Consider the following 13956-nt stretch of genomic DNA (forward strand, 5'->3'; position numbering starts at 1 on the left):
ACGCACACACGCACACACACACACACACACACACACACACAATGTGCACGCGCAGACACCCGTACTTAAAAGCCACAAATATAAAGTTGGAGCCTGTGGCTGTAAAAAGAAATCTGACATCAGCTCAGATGTCAGTTCAGACTGAGACATCAGTGATTCTCAATCCAATTACATTAATCAACCATAGTAAATCCATACTCAGGGTTGATGAACAATCTTTCCTGGCAAATTACAGGGATGGCATCATAATTGAAGCTGGTTGTGGCTGTCACCATTCGCCTGATGAATGATTTTGTTGAACTACCCCTCTGACCGTGCTCATGACGGACACGATTATCTGATATATTAATAAAATATTGTGCTTTATTCCCTGGATAATCCCACTCGTCGCCAGCATGGTTATCATCGATTCAATGTGTGAAAATATTTTTGCGCATAATAGACGAGGGGAGAGATCGAGTCAAGGACGATGACAAGAGGAAGAAGTGAGATGTAGACGATGCTCACCATGATTCGCAAGGCGGTTCACTGACCCCACGAGCACTGAAGACATTGAAGGTCATGTGTTTTTCAGCAGAGGGAAACTCACAGGAAACAGCTTCAGAACATCCACACTTCACAGCAGCTCTCACTTTGTGCAGCACGTTTAATTCCGTCCGCAAGGTCGAAGAGGTCACTGTACAAAGTGTTGCTCATCTCATCTGACTAACGTGCCTCATGCTGCTCTACATGCAGCTCGCCTCCAACACACAGAGCGCTACTGCTCTCTACTGACGGCCGCATGACACTGACCAGCAGAAAGGATGCTCTCTTATCAAGGTGTACCTCATCACCAACAATGAAAATGACAGGAAATGGGCGGCGAGGCCATGATTCCTTCCCGTGTTTCGCACTGGACGAAATATCTGGAGGATCTGATCTTTTATTTTCATGGTTTTGCAGAGTTGCAGCTGTTGCAATGAGGATACAATCACAACTTGTCACTGTCCATATCATGGGGGATGTAATCCCCAGTGAACTGTGCAGGGTCTTATCATTATAAGATACACATCATCCTCACAGTAAATGGGTTTCTGAATGTTCGACCGTCACGAAGCCTCCAGACATGTCCCCCTCTCAGACAACCGTGTACATCCTGCAGAACCTGCGTCTGGTAGATGTTTGATGAATAAGTTGTTAAAGGATCATTCAGCTTGTGAAGTGTGTTACATTATTATGTTTCGGTTCTCTGGTTGATGAATAAAACAGCCCTTAATGTTTTAAGTAACACCATGACTGGCAAGTACATGTATGTTGTGTTGTCACCATCTGGTGGTACCTGGTGGCATTACATGATTTTATCTTATGTATTTGGCTTTTTTATCTAATGTATTTGGCTTTTTTTTTGTCAATTTGGTCAAGTACAACTCTTCATATTCATATCTTTACATTTCATATTTGCTACTACTTACTTGGTTCCCCAAGGTGTACAGGGTTATAATTGTCTGGCTGTGTAAAAGCTGAACTTTAATCACAAGTTTAAGTCACGCACGAAAGTTGTATTTGATATAATACGGTCTAACTGCATTGCACATTCATTATCTATATGTTTCTATTTGTATATGATGATTTTACCTTATTATTATTTTTAATGTGTTGCGAGGAGACCACGGAAATATAAGTAGTCCTTTATTGTAAAAATGAATTGTGATGGTCAATCCAATGGGATTTTCTGTGCATCATGTTAAGATGTTCACAGTTGCTTGAGCATCCATTACAGACTGTAAGTGATTATCCAGTGCTGACGGCTCTAGAGGCCCTGGTGGAAGTCTTTTCTCTTCCTCTAATGGACTGGGTCCATACAGCCTACTTCACCATCTGCCATATGGTGTGCTGGTACAAGAAAAGAGCACACGTGTAACTGCATTTTTAGCCTGTCGTACATGAAGAAGGATGGCCCATTAGAAGAAGAAAAAAACACTTCTTTTTCAAGATGGATCAAGGACTCTAAAGGATTGATAGAAGATGAGCAATATGCTCGTTTTACAAAACTAAAAAAATCCATTTCTATCTATTCCACAGCTCGAGTTTCCTCTGTTAGTGATGAGTTCTCAGCATATTTTACATTAGCTTTCAGAAGTAAGGGAGCAGAATGCTCCCCATTCACATTGTTATAGGCCATTACATTATACATGACATTGTATAAAACCAATGTGTTGATTTCCACCACTGGTCTTACAATAACTACAAAAATAAAACATAAAATGTAAGAAGTATTGCTCTTGTGTTGTTTTGACATTGTGTAATTAGGACAAGGTTAGATACACTTGAAGTATTGTGCAAGTGGAAAAGGCCCAAATTTAAAAACAAAATCAAATTTGAATCAACTTTTGTTTGAGTGTTAAAGGTGCACAAGTACATTTCGACCAAGGTAAAAATCGCTTTTGGTATTGATTTAAGTTCCTAATTACTGATTATTGCAGATGTTTTGTAAGACTTGGTCCCGAAGATGTTCAGTTTACAGTGGGTGTCTGGTAACTCCTGTGACCAGTGGAGCAGATTTGACTTTAAGATCTGCTTCACTGTCCCCCTGAAGCTGTTTAACCCTTGAGGGGCCCCACCTCTTCCCCTTTGCGTCACGTGTTTAAAATCGGCCCCCTGCCGAGGCTTGACCTCAAGCATCGCGACGTCTCCCTCCACTTCAGTGGGGCGCTGTGCAGCTAGTTCTGAAGTAAGAAGCATTGTAAATGAACACGTTCTCTTCATTTTAGGTCTGCGAACGCAGCACAGGGTCCAGCTCAGTGCTGGCCCTTCTGTAAGAGAGAAGAGCCTCCCCTTCATCAATTAGCCTGTTCGCACAGATAACGTTCACTTAATGAACCATTACTTCAACCACAATATTACTTCCCTTTTCCCAAATTAATGAGGCCGCTAATTGTTCTAATTTGCGTCTGAAACCCCGGCTTTTAAGATGTCTCTCTTTGCTCTCCAGAACCACCTCCATTGCTTGGGGTGTGTGGGGATAATTACAGAGTAGACTGCTCCCGACATCAAGAGGTTCACTGTTCCTGGTGCACGATTGTGTGACAAAGAAAGAAAAGAAAAGGAAACGCTCTATTGTTAGCAAATGAAAGAGCCTTTAATTACAACACAAGAGAAACAGTGGATCACTAGATAGTCCACTCAGGCCTACTCGGTAGGTGGGGAGGGAAATCCTCCTCCGAGTGTCATGGAAGGGTTAAAATCGTGTGGAGCCGGATTTTTTTTATTGTACAGCCTATTTTATTTACTTTGGTCAAAACCATCTAAAAGGGTGGGAATGATAAGCTACAGGGGGTGGACACCCAGGGAATACATGTGAATATATTTGAAATTAAAATGCACCATAAGACACACAAGAATATGTGTGTTATTCTTGATTTATCACTAGCCATACTGTCTTTGTGAAGCTCACATGTGGCCTGTAATATCCTAATAATTCCCTGAAAAGAAACAATGATACGCTAATTACACAAATACAGTCAAAAATATAGACAAGTATATAAATACAGACACTGATCAGTTTCCAAGTAATAAATTCCAATAACCAAAGTTATTTATAGTCAATGCACTGTCAGCGTGCCGATGTCAGATTTGTCTAGAGGCAAACATACAAATCAACATCTAAATGGAGCCTTTCTTTTGACAAAAAAAGAAATTCATATTTTCCTAATAATGACTCCCAACTTACCATTGTCTTTTCAAGGGAACCTCCTCCATGGAAATTAGAAAACAGAGAGTGTTGCTGTACTTTTGCAGCCATATGTGGCATGTGTTGATGTATTATAGTTGTAGTAGAGTGTTACAACAGGTGGACAATGAAACAGAGACACAGCACTTCAAAGCAAGGCTTTCGAAAATGGCGTTGAATTAATTATAGATTGCTTGAGGCCACGGTTCCACAACTGTGGTTCCCCAGGGACAAGTGAGGAGGTTTTAAGGCGTCCCCAGTGAAAAGGGGACTGGTTTAATTTTACTATTAGGTCTGCTTCATTTACTAGAAATTAGAACAATGACACAATATATTAATATTGGAACAACTCCCTCTCTCTCTCACACACACACTCTCCCTCTCTGTATAATCAGCCCATGAGTAATGAGGAAAATTGAGCAGAAAAACCTGGAAAGATTATTTTTGCAACGTTTTAATTTGCAAAAAAACAGTAAGACTGGTTGAGAGGCATTTTCTGCTTAACAGTTGGAACCACGGACAGTGTGTAGTGTGCAAGATGGTTATTAAATATCTGCGTATGCCACAGAAGTTATGTCGACACAAGTAGTTGCTGCTGTGGTTGTCGGGATGCGTTCAAGGTTTGAATGGTCGTAGGTCAAGATAAGTAGAGAAGGAGTCGGAACAGTCTTCCGTCATGTGACAGCTGTAGTTGACTGTATTACTCAAGATGCCGAGTTGGTGACATGTTGTAAAACTATTATTGGTTATAAGGTCAGTTGAGAGATTGTTGTGGTGTTTTGTGCAAACCACAGTAACGATAAAATATTGTGTTGTAACGTGTCATAATATTATTTGTTATGTATCCAAATGTGAAGTGTCACCAGTGCATTAATTTGACACTAAACAGAACATACAAGGCACCATAATGTTTTTATGATTATGTTTTTACAGTTACTGAGTTGTATACATTCATAGTCTCTCTGTGAATTATCTGGAGCTTATAGTTGCTGTGCATATTTTCCACATGGAAAAGTTCACTACTGATTAACACTAATCCTAAATTATTTTACCAGCATATTAAGTGCTACTGTCTTCAGATAGCGTTTAAAAAATACCCTGAAATGAATCAGAATCTTCACAGACTTATACCAGCACAGATTCCTCAGATGCTGTGTTGTCTGTTGTCTGCTGCCTCTTTTTATTATCACTTATCTGTGGTGATGGAAAGTAACTATAGGTACATTTAGCCAAGTACCTCACTTAGGTATGATTTATGGTACTCGTACTTTATTTGGGTATTTCCAGTTTATTCAAAATATAGGACTTGTACTTCTACTTCACTCCATTTGTAATGTAAATACTGCACTTTGCATTGTGAATCAGTTGCATTGCAGATTTAATATATGGCTACAAATAGAATGAGGCAGCTTGTAAAACTTTGGGACTCAACAATATTTTTAAATAAATAGCACCACTTTCACCAACCAATACATTAAAATGTTATATACACATCAATGCATCAGTATCAATGCATTTGTATGAGATGTCTTTACGCTCAAAGGGAAAATGTGTGCTTTTGATTTTCATCCGATGGAACATTTTGCATATGATATTCTCACTCGAGTCAAAAAGTGTGTGAAAGGTTATTTATTTAATTTATTCTGCATACATGGCCTCCAACAAGACTCGGACCAGCCCTGAGAGTTACCATAACTTGGCAGTTGACTGTGTGTGTGTGTGTGTGTGTGTGTGTGTGTGTGTGTGTGTGTGTGTGTGTGTGTGTGTCTGTGCGCCTCTCCTTGCCTGCTGGGTGGGAGACATCAGTGCAATACATCCGTGGACACATCAGCCTCTCTCTGGCTGGCAGGTCAGTGGAAGTTGACCTCCAATGTTCCTCGCACCTCCTCGGCCACTGCTGCCACTCCCCCGCCCCCGCCCCGCACCAGATGGGAAGTGTGGCTGCATGTTTAGAGCCTCGCGCGCAGGGTTGCAGGCTGTTGCGCCGGCAGTGGGGCTGAAGGAATGAAATATTCATGCAGCCCCCCCCTAGACAAAAAATGAATGGACACCCCATGGACGGAGAGCGTGCCGATTTATTCAACTAGACCAGGCCTCATTAAACTGCTGGCGGCGAGGCAGGTCACGGTGATTTTCTTTACCAGCGCTCAAACCCCGACTGTCACACACACACAAAAACACTGGGACGGGACGGGACGGGACGGGGGGGGGGGGGGGGGTGTTGCTGGTGCTGAATGCAAAACGTGTCCATGTCACCATCACTACAAACACCTCAGATCTCCCAGCGGAGAGGTCGTCAGTGATGCTGAAGAGCCCCCCCTCCTCCTCCCCTCGTAATGGACGGCCTAATGAGTGATTAGCTCTTGTGTCGGAGCAGTGCGCGTCAGTGGGAGTGGAAGCTGAGTTGTCGCCGTGCGCAGCATATGGGAGACGTGGGTGACACTGGCTGTGACAGAGGTGTGCGGTGCGCGGGGGGTGCCAGGGGACACCAGCTGATGGGCACAGGGCAGGGGCCGCGCGGGGCTCCAAATAGCTGCAGTCCAACTCATCCTTTCTCGGTTTGGCACTTAACCTTAATACTATAACCAATAATACCAAGGTTGTGAATAGTGCTACGACCAATAATAATGCATGCAATGTTTTTTTTCTATCATGGCTCGTGTACGTGTGGATCGGTGCTCCTTCCTAAATGATTCATGAATTGCCTCCAGACTTTATCAGTTGTCATATGGCTCCGCGGTAGACAGGTGTGTCCCAAGCCGTGTCTCCCACCTGTTCGTTTTATTGTTCTTCTGCAAATAGTCCGCGAGAGATCGTCCACGTTTTACTGTTTGTTTGAGAGCAAACCTCAGATCCTTGAAGGGTGAGACCAAACACCAGGAGTCAGTTCCCCTTGCCCATGAGAAACATGTCCATGTTCGTTTTCCCTGGACTGATGAATTTGATGATGATTATGATTATGATGAAGATCCAGCCTTTAATTATGTGTAAAAAAAATGATGTGGGGGGGGTAGATCAGAACAATCGTCAAGCCTAATCTAAAAAGTTGCTCACTGATAGATGCAAGAGCATTGTTGGCATGAGCACTTATTACTTTATCCATATAGGCTATTTCTGGAAGATTTAAAGGGTCAAGCCAATAGACGTGCAGCTCAGAAGTGCATAAATTAATCAGACCATATTTTATATAGGCTCAAGAAACGTTTAGGCCACGCTCTTAAATGATGAATACTCTCGGTCCCCCTCGGTGTGAGGATAATAACGAGGTCGTGATTGAGTTACAAAGCACAATAGAAGAAGAAAAGTCGAGCATTGTCTAATTGTTCTTCGACGGGGTCGAGGGGGACTGTGCGATTGGCTGCCGCCTCCTGAGGCTGCGGGGCTGTCAGGGCCGTCGGAGGGCAGGGAGTGACACCAAGGTGACTGAGGGGAGGCTGTATAAAATGCTGGCGCCGCGCAGCCCACTCCAAAGACGAGGACAGCAGCCGGAGTCGTCCGTGTGCCCATCCCCTGCCGCGCACGACCACAGGCCGGCGCAGTGATGACTGCGAGAGCAGAGATTGCGAGCTGGCCAGAGTACCCCGAGGACTTCGGCCTGCAGCAGCAGCAGCAGCAGCAGCAGCCGCAGCGCAGCCTGGCCCACATCCACTCCAAAAGTTGGATTTCTTCGAACTCGGTCCGCGCGTTCTCGAGGAGGGACGCGCACGGAGCTGCGGACGCGGGCATCTCGCTGGAGCGACTCGTGCCAACGCGCACACTGCCCGAGTGCCTGTCGTCTGCAGGCGCCACAGAGGCCGACTGCGAGCAGGCAGCCGCGGGGGGCCAGGTGGGCCACTTCGGCCCCCACAAGCACCGGCGCGTCGCCGCCAACGCCCGGGAGAGGAGGAGGATGCACGGCCTGAACAAGGCGTTCGACGAGCTGCGGAGCGTCATCCCTTCAATGGAGAACGAGAAGAAGTTGTCCAAGTACGACACCCTCCAAATGGCGCAGATTTACATCACCGAGCTGTCGGAGCTCCTGGACGACGTGGTTGAGTCGGAGTGCTCGGCGGACAAGACCTCCAGGAGGAGTCTGGTCCACTCCGGAGAGCCGCGGGACCCCAACGCCTCCCTGGGCCACCTCATCATATACGGACCCACGTCTGACCTGGGGTCAAACACTTCCACGGCCTCTTACTCACTCAACAGCAGTGATGGGGAATCGTCACATCTCAGTGACGTGGAGGAGAGTCAGAACGGGAGACAGTGACACAGAAGAGAACCAAATGTCTCAGCTCATATGATAGTCCTGCATATATTCTCCTGTCTTGATTGATTAGATGTTGCACTGCCAAATGAAAAAAAAAAAGCCCGACCTTTATTTTTTTACTTCCTAAAGCCCTTTATGCACTTTATATGTCTTGAACATCACCAATGGAGTTTTCAGTGTCATTGGTGATATTTGTCTAAATTAATTAACAGTTATTTTGATATTTATGTTTAGCTATGGGGTATTTTGTGTCTGCATTGTTTTGCTACAATAAAGATATTGTTAAGAAATGAGTCTGCATTTTCAATTGTTTTTCTTATATTTTAGTCAGCGGAACATTGTTGTATACAGACTACATTGCATTTCAATATTTCTACCGCGTGAAACAGACTGAAGCATTTATGTATACAAAAAGCAATATTCAAAGCAATATTCTGTCCCCATTGCTGCAAAACTCTTGATTAATAAGCACCCCCCCCCCCCCATTCTCTTGGAGAAAGAGAAAATACAAGAACAACCATAATCTAGAGGAAGAGAGTAACATAATTTTTTTTACACAGCCGTTTCCATAATTAAACAGTCCAATAACCAGGCATTCTTTCAGCTTACTGATGGACCCGGAGCGTCTCTAACATTCCAGCAGTGAAGAACAACACTAATTAAATCCTGTTATTTCAAAAACAATCCACAGAATTAAACGGCAGACTCCACAGATAAACATATGAACATCTGCGAGGAAAAAAAAAAATGTTGCCTCCATCCCAATGGATGGAGATTTTAAAGAAACTTAAAGATACATATGCCTCGTGACAATCCATCATGGTTCAAATTGCTCCTCCTCGTCTGTCTGTTAACTTGTAGCCTACTGAGAAAATGTGGGGCCGTCGCCCACCTTGGGGGGAAGACGAGGCTGGAACTTTGCCAGCTCCTTAGAAAGGATTCCTGCCAGCTTCTGTTTAAAACTGCTGGGGGCCTCTGTGGGGGTGACATGGGTGGAGGAGCTGATGGCCTCCTCCTCCTCCATCTCCTTCATGCCATCCACAGCATGTGCCAGAGTACTGAACCCCGGCTGGCGCTGGTACCTGGGCTTTGGGTCGAGGGGAGAGCGGGGAAGGGTGCAGGGGGAAAGCTGGGGAACGCGTTGATGGAATGGTGAGGAGACAGGCTGAAACTGGGAGTGTGAGGGAGATTCGGCGTTTTTCACATTGGCACAGGTGCACTCTGACTGGTCGATCTCGGGTTTAAGCTGATCTCTTCTGGTCAGAGGAGGAGTGGACTTCCTCAAGTTGTAATAAATACAGTTGCCCACGTCACCATCCAGGCTTAGAGACTCCAGAGAATGACACTGCTCATCTTCATGCTCACCTTCATCTCCCACGGCCTCCTTGCTACTAGAGAGGTAAAGTTCGCCAAAAGACAGCTGCTTAAGATTGAGCGCAGAGGCGTCACTGATGGTAGAGTAGTCGTCCTCAGGAGCGCCGGCGGGTTGGTTGGCCGAAGTTGGGAGGATGACGGGAGACACGTGTTCGCATGGTGAACTTCCTTCGATGCCGAGCGGCTGAACAGAGGTGCTCCTCTCCACGGAGCACTGCTCTGATATGGCCCGGAAGATCTCAGTGCCGTAAGTGGACAGGAAGATGAACACTCCTTTTCCTGACTGACAGCGACGACCGGCTTCAATGCTGAATCCCCCCTGGAATCACAGCCACGAATGAATACGCATTCTGAACGAAGGAGTTTAAGAAACAGGAGAAAGAAGGCCAGAAAACATGTTGTCTGTTGTGTCCTTTCCAGTTTTGTGGGAAATCAGTGAGTTTACCTCAACATGTCCGAATTTGCGCAAGAGTCTGTACGGCCAGCAGTAGACGATGTGGCCAGTATTGCAGGCCAGCAGTATCACAGCTTCCTTTTCTGGGGAGACCAGATACTTCCCAGCCAGTTTGCACCTCCTGGATGCTTCTGTGCTCTGGACAGACACTTGGTACTGGTTTGGAGGTAGTGTCGGATCTAAACATGGCAAGATAAGAAAATACGAATTCAAAATCACAACATCACAGACCAGTGCAGCATGACTGCACATTAAAGCCCCCAGATGATGCATATGAGGTATACGCAGAAATACATTGAATAAATGTACGGCAAGTACATAGAGAAAGCGGCTGATATAAAGTTGCTTGCATTCTTCTAATCGCTCCATGCAACAGCCTTGAATTATAAGCAGACGTGTAATCCATTAGGGAAAATTATAGAAATACATTTGTGGAAGTCAAAGCTTGCCGACGCTAATACATTCTGGTGTTCAAATTGTATTACATTAACGTTGAATCAGGAAGCGGATTGTTAAGCCATGGTGATGTTTACATTGGCTTGTCTGAATCAAGTCCGATTATCCGACTGCTTGTGTTTTCTTGCCCCACGTGACGTCTTTTTTTTAGGGATTGCTCAAAAACTAATGAGGTGGTGAGGGAAGCAAAACTTTATATTTCACTACATGTCAAAATTATATAATAATATAATATAAATTGGTACAAGATGTTCAATCATATACAAAAAAAAAATCACTTCAGCAGCATTTTTTTCTGAACTGTTATTTTCGAGTGCTCGTTGAATCGATCAGCTGTCCGCCCTTGTTACCAGTTTTCCAAGATGAGTAAAGGTCGTTGTTCTCCATGGTCAGGCCGCTTCCTCTCTCCAAACAGCCTTTGTCTGATTCTTCAGGATCCTTCTGTGAACACAGTGGCATGGTAAATATTGCACACAGTAAATATCACCCTCTTATCACTGTTTTATGACTTCACAGTGGTAAGATGCAAGAGGGAGCATTGCTTGTACAAGCACAAGAATTGGAGAAGTGAAGGGAGAGAAGTTGCAGATACTGTATCGACTTCCTCATTGTGCGCCTTCTCTCTCCTCTCTCTCTCTCTCTCTGAATGTGGATATGGTTTATTTATTGCCACCTTTTTACAAATCCTAACACAAATCCTGATGAGGGGAAAAGTTGTACTGGTGAAGAGGAGACGTGTGTGTGTGTGTGTGTGTCTGTGTGATACCTGGAAGGCGATAAGACAGAGGGCACTCAGCCAGTCCTGGCTTGTTGTAGAGGCCAGGGTGTAGGTGCACTGTGTGGTGTTTAAGTAGAAGGCTGTGCACCCTTGGGGGCAGGACTCCTCTGGAGCGAGGGTGACACTGAAGCAGTCACTGAGGCGAACGACCTTTCTGTCCGGAGCTTTCTGCCGACCGGCCTTCTTCTGGCTCCTGATGGTATTGTTGTCAAGTACAGTGTAGAGCTCCAACCGGCCAACCCCTGTGGAACTGGGTTTGATGAGCATCAGCCATATTTTCCGCCACGTTCTCTGTTGTAAATGGAAAGGGGGGTAAAAAGAAATGGGTTCTCTGGCACAGTCGTCAAATGGTTTAGGTGTTTATTTCTCTCTACATGCTGTTGTGCCATGAGGTCATAATCATTTCTGCTACCAAGGGGCCAACTCTGAGGCTGAGAAATGAAGCCCATGCGGAAGTGCTGTAAACTGCAGTTCACTAGATGCCAGCTGCAGAAAGGAGCAAATCCCCATAGAGCCCCATGTTAAAATGCCCAAATTTACAGCATAATTAAACATGTTTACAGCCTTGTTCAAAAAACGGTTTTGATCCCAATGGCTAATCCCCCCCTTTGTGACAACTTTGGGGGGGGACGAATTTTTTTTAGAACTCGCCCCTTTTATATTATATTACTGTTTGAAATTCTGCATAATTAGGGGCGTGGTCTATTTGATTGACAGTCGGTGCTGGCTGCTCAGCGTTCACCAAAAAAAACCAACAAGACTATAAATTCACTAATACTAACCACACATAACTCCTCGTAAATTATATTTGCATTAACTTATTAGAGTTAAAATATAGTGGTGCAAACTACAACCATTATACATTATAAGAAATTGGAGGCATTTTTAAGATAGTGTAGTTCAATTTTAGTAACATAAATCGTATGTTCATGTCTTTTCTACCACTTGTAACGTTGGCTGGGACGACCGACTGTTACCACTCCCAAACCGTGTGCAGCATCAGGGCCACGGTCCTCCACCTGGTGGGTGTGTTTCAGCGACCGGCCTGCATTGGGCTCACCCACTCTCCACCTCTTTGTCCATATTTGGATTAGCCGGGTAAGGGAGGAGTCGTGGCCTGCCAACATGGCGACGGCTGAGCCGCTGCGGAAGCGCCCACTTTGGGCTTCAAAACCGGCCTGCAGAAACCAATGGGTGACGTCACGGACGCCACGTCCATGTTTGCGTACAGTCCATGTCTGCTACGCATGATGTTCTGAGCCTAGGTGACCACTCTGTTCTTTTCTTAGCCTTAGTACACTGGAGGTTATTTTAGCTGGGGACTTCAACTTTCCACATTAACATTCAGAGCAACACCACATCCTCTACCACTCAAAGAGCATGCAAGGTTACAGGACATTTGAGAAAAACATGTTTTTGATTAAATTTATACATGTCTTGATTACTGCAATGTATTACTACTGTATTTTTAATTAACCTACTGTTACTAAGATCTCTTAATTAGATGCCTGCAAGGTGAGAATTGTTTCAAGATGCTTCTTGGTATAAATCTTAAATCTATTTTGCCTTTGCCTGTGGAATATTTAATGTGTGACTCATTGGCTAAATTTTTTGTTATTTATGCATTATTATACCATTTCTGTTTCCTTTTTTTTTCTTTTTGCTGTAGTTGTTCATCTTCATCTAGACATCCTTGTGAAGCCCATGATGTATCTTTTTGTTTGACATGTGCCATATGCAAAGTTATTCCTCTTGATTATTATTGTTACATCTTTTGAACAAAAATACATTATTGTTAGTGGTGCATTTTGTAAAAGGTATACTGAAGAAAGATCATTTTTGCACAATTAATGTCATTGTTGCTTAAAAAAATGTCTGTGTGGGGGCAGTAATAAGAAACTGGATTGTTTTCTATCTAACGCAAGTCATAGTGATCCATTATAACCACAACCACCATGTATAGATATTTAAAGAACTGTATCATCATCTGACCGTATAACACTTTGTTCGTAAAGTGTTGTGTGTTTGTAAAAGGGCATAGAGATGGAAGGTGGAAATTAAATATTTGTGGCTTATTCCAGATTTGGCCCTAAATAAGAGTTCCACTCCCACAGACGTGTGCTGTAGCTCTGGACTCAAATTCATGTGCAGGATTCCTTTTCACACAGGTTAGTAACCCCTAAATGCACACTGATAGGAATTACGATGATTGTTGACTTGATTCTCCATCAACCAAAATGAACATCTTACTGAATATTTTAAAGGGAGAGGGTACAGAGTAAATACTGTCATTTCTTAAAATCAGCTAAACTTTTTCATTGTTGTTCAACCTGACATAGTTTCATTTTCAATTAAAAAAGTGCTTTTGAACTTGCATTTTAAAAAATCTTACATGTAACAGTTTGTTATCACTGGACAAAACCATTTGCATAGTTTTTACTAGATGCTATCCAAACCGTTTTAGTGTTGCACTCTTGACGATACTGTATTGTTGACTCGTGTGATATTCTGAGCTGGCAGTTTCTCATACACAACATTCTTTTTCACAAACAAGATGAATATGAAATTCTTGACAACTTACTTTTCCAAACTTTACTCCTTGAAGATACAACAGTCCCTCCTTGAAGATAACATCCATGCTTGCAAGCTTCAGATGTTTCACTGCAGTATACAGCACTCGATGCTCTGTGGTTGACAAGCTTAAATCAGGTTTCCTACGCAGCAGTCATTTCCTTTACATCACCAGTGGCTTTCAATCTCGCATCTATTAGTGTGCGTCCACTGGGGCGACATGTCGACATGTCTCTGATCTGCAATTTAGTCGTTGCAAAAGAGAGGCTACACAAGTTTGTGTGCGTTGCTTTTTTTAAGACAAACTTCCCTTTGCATTGTGCTGCTTTTGTTTTAGCAACTTCCTCACCGTACAAAACCAGCAC

The 13956-nt window shown here is 43.8% G+C and overlaps 2 protein-coding genes across 3 annotated transcripts; one reads left to right on the top strand and one right to left on the bottom strand.

Moving 5' to 3' along the window:
• The first annotated feature begins 7083 nt into the window (after positions 1 to 7083).
• Positions 7084 to 8252, top strand: atoh1b (atonal bHLH transcription factor 1b). The gene has a single exon (XM_035649215.2). The coding sequence runs from the start codon at positions 7251 to 7253 to the stop codon at positions 7956 to 7958; it is 708 nt and encodes a 235-aa protein (XP_035505108.2). The 5' UTR covers positions 7084 to 7250; the 3' UTR covers positions 7959 to 8252.
• A 13-nt stretch (positions 8253 to 8265) lies between these two features.
• dok3 (docking protein 3) lies at positions 8266 to 13860 on the bottom strand. 2 transcript variants are annotated; one of them, XM_035649212.2, is made up of 5 exons: positions 13602 to 13860; positions 11009 to 11311; positions 10593 to 10680; positions 9778 to 9965; positions 8266 to 9651 (listed from the first exon to the last, which is right to left on the bottom strand). In XM_035649212.2, exons 1-5 carry the CDS (start codon positions 13656 to 13658, stop codon positions 8821 to 8823), a joined length of 1467 nt encoding a protein of 488 aa, XP_035505105.2. In that variant the 5' UTR covers positions 13659 to 13860; the 3' UTR covers positions 8266 to 8820. The 2 variants fall into 2 exon arrangements, with proteins under 2 accessions (XP_035505105.2, XP_035505104.2); XM_035649211.2 differs by having other exon boundaries at positions 10593 to 10683.
• Positions 13861 to 13956: the final 96 nt, after the last annotated feature.

This window comes from Scophthalmus maximus, chromosome 9 (genome assembly GCF_022379125.1).
Source record: "Scophthalmus maximus strain ysfricsl-2021 chromosome 9, ASM2237912v1, whole genome shotgun sequence".
NCBI classification, from domain to species: domain Eukaryota; kingdom Metazoa; phylum Chordata; class Actinopteri; order Pleuronectiformes; family Scophthalmidae; genus Scophthalmus; species Scophthalmus maximus.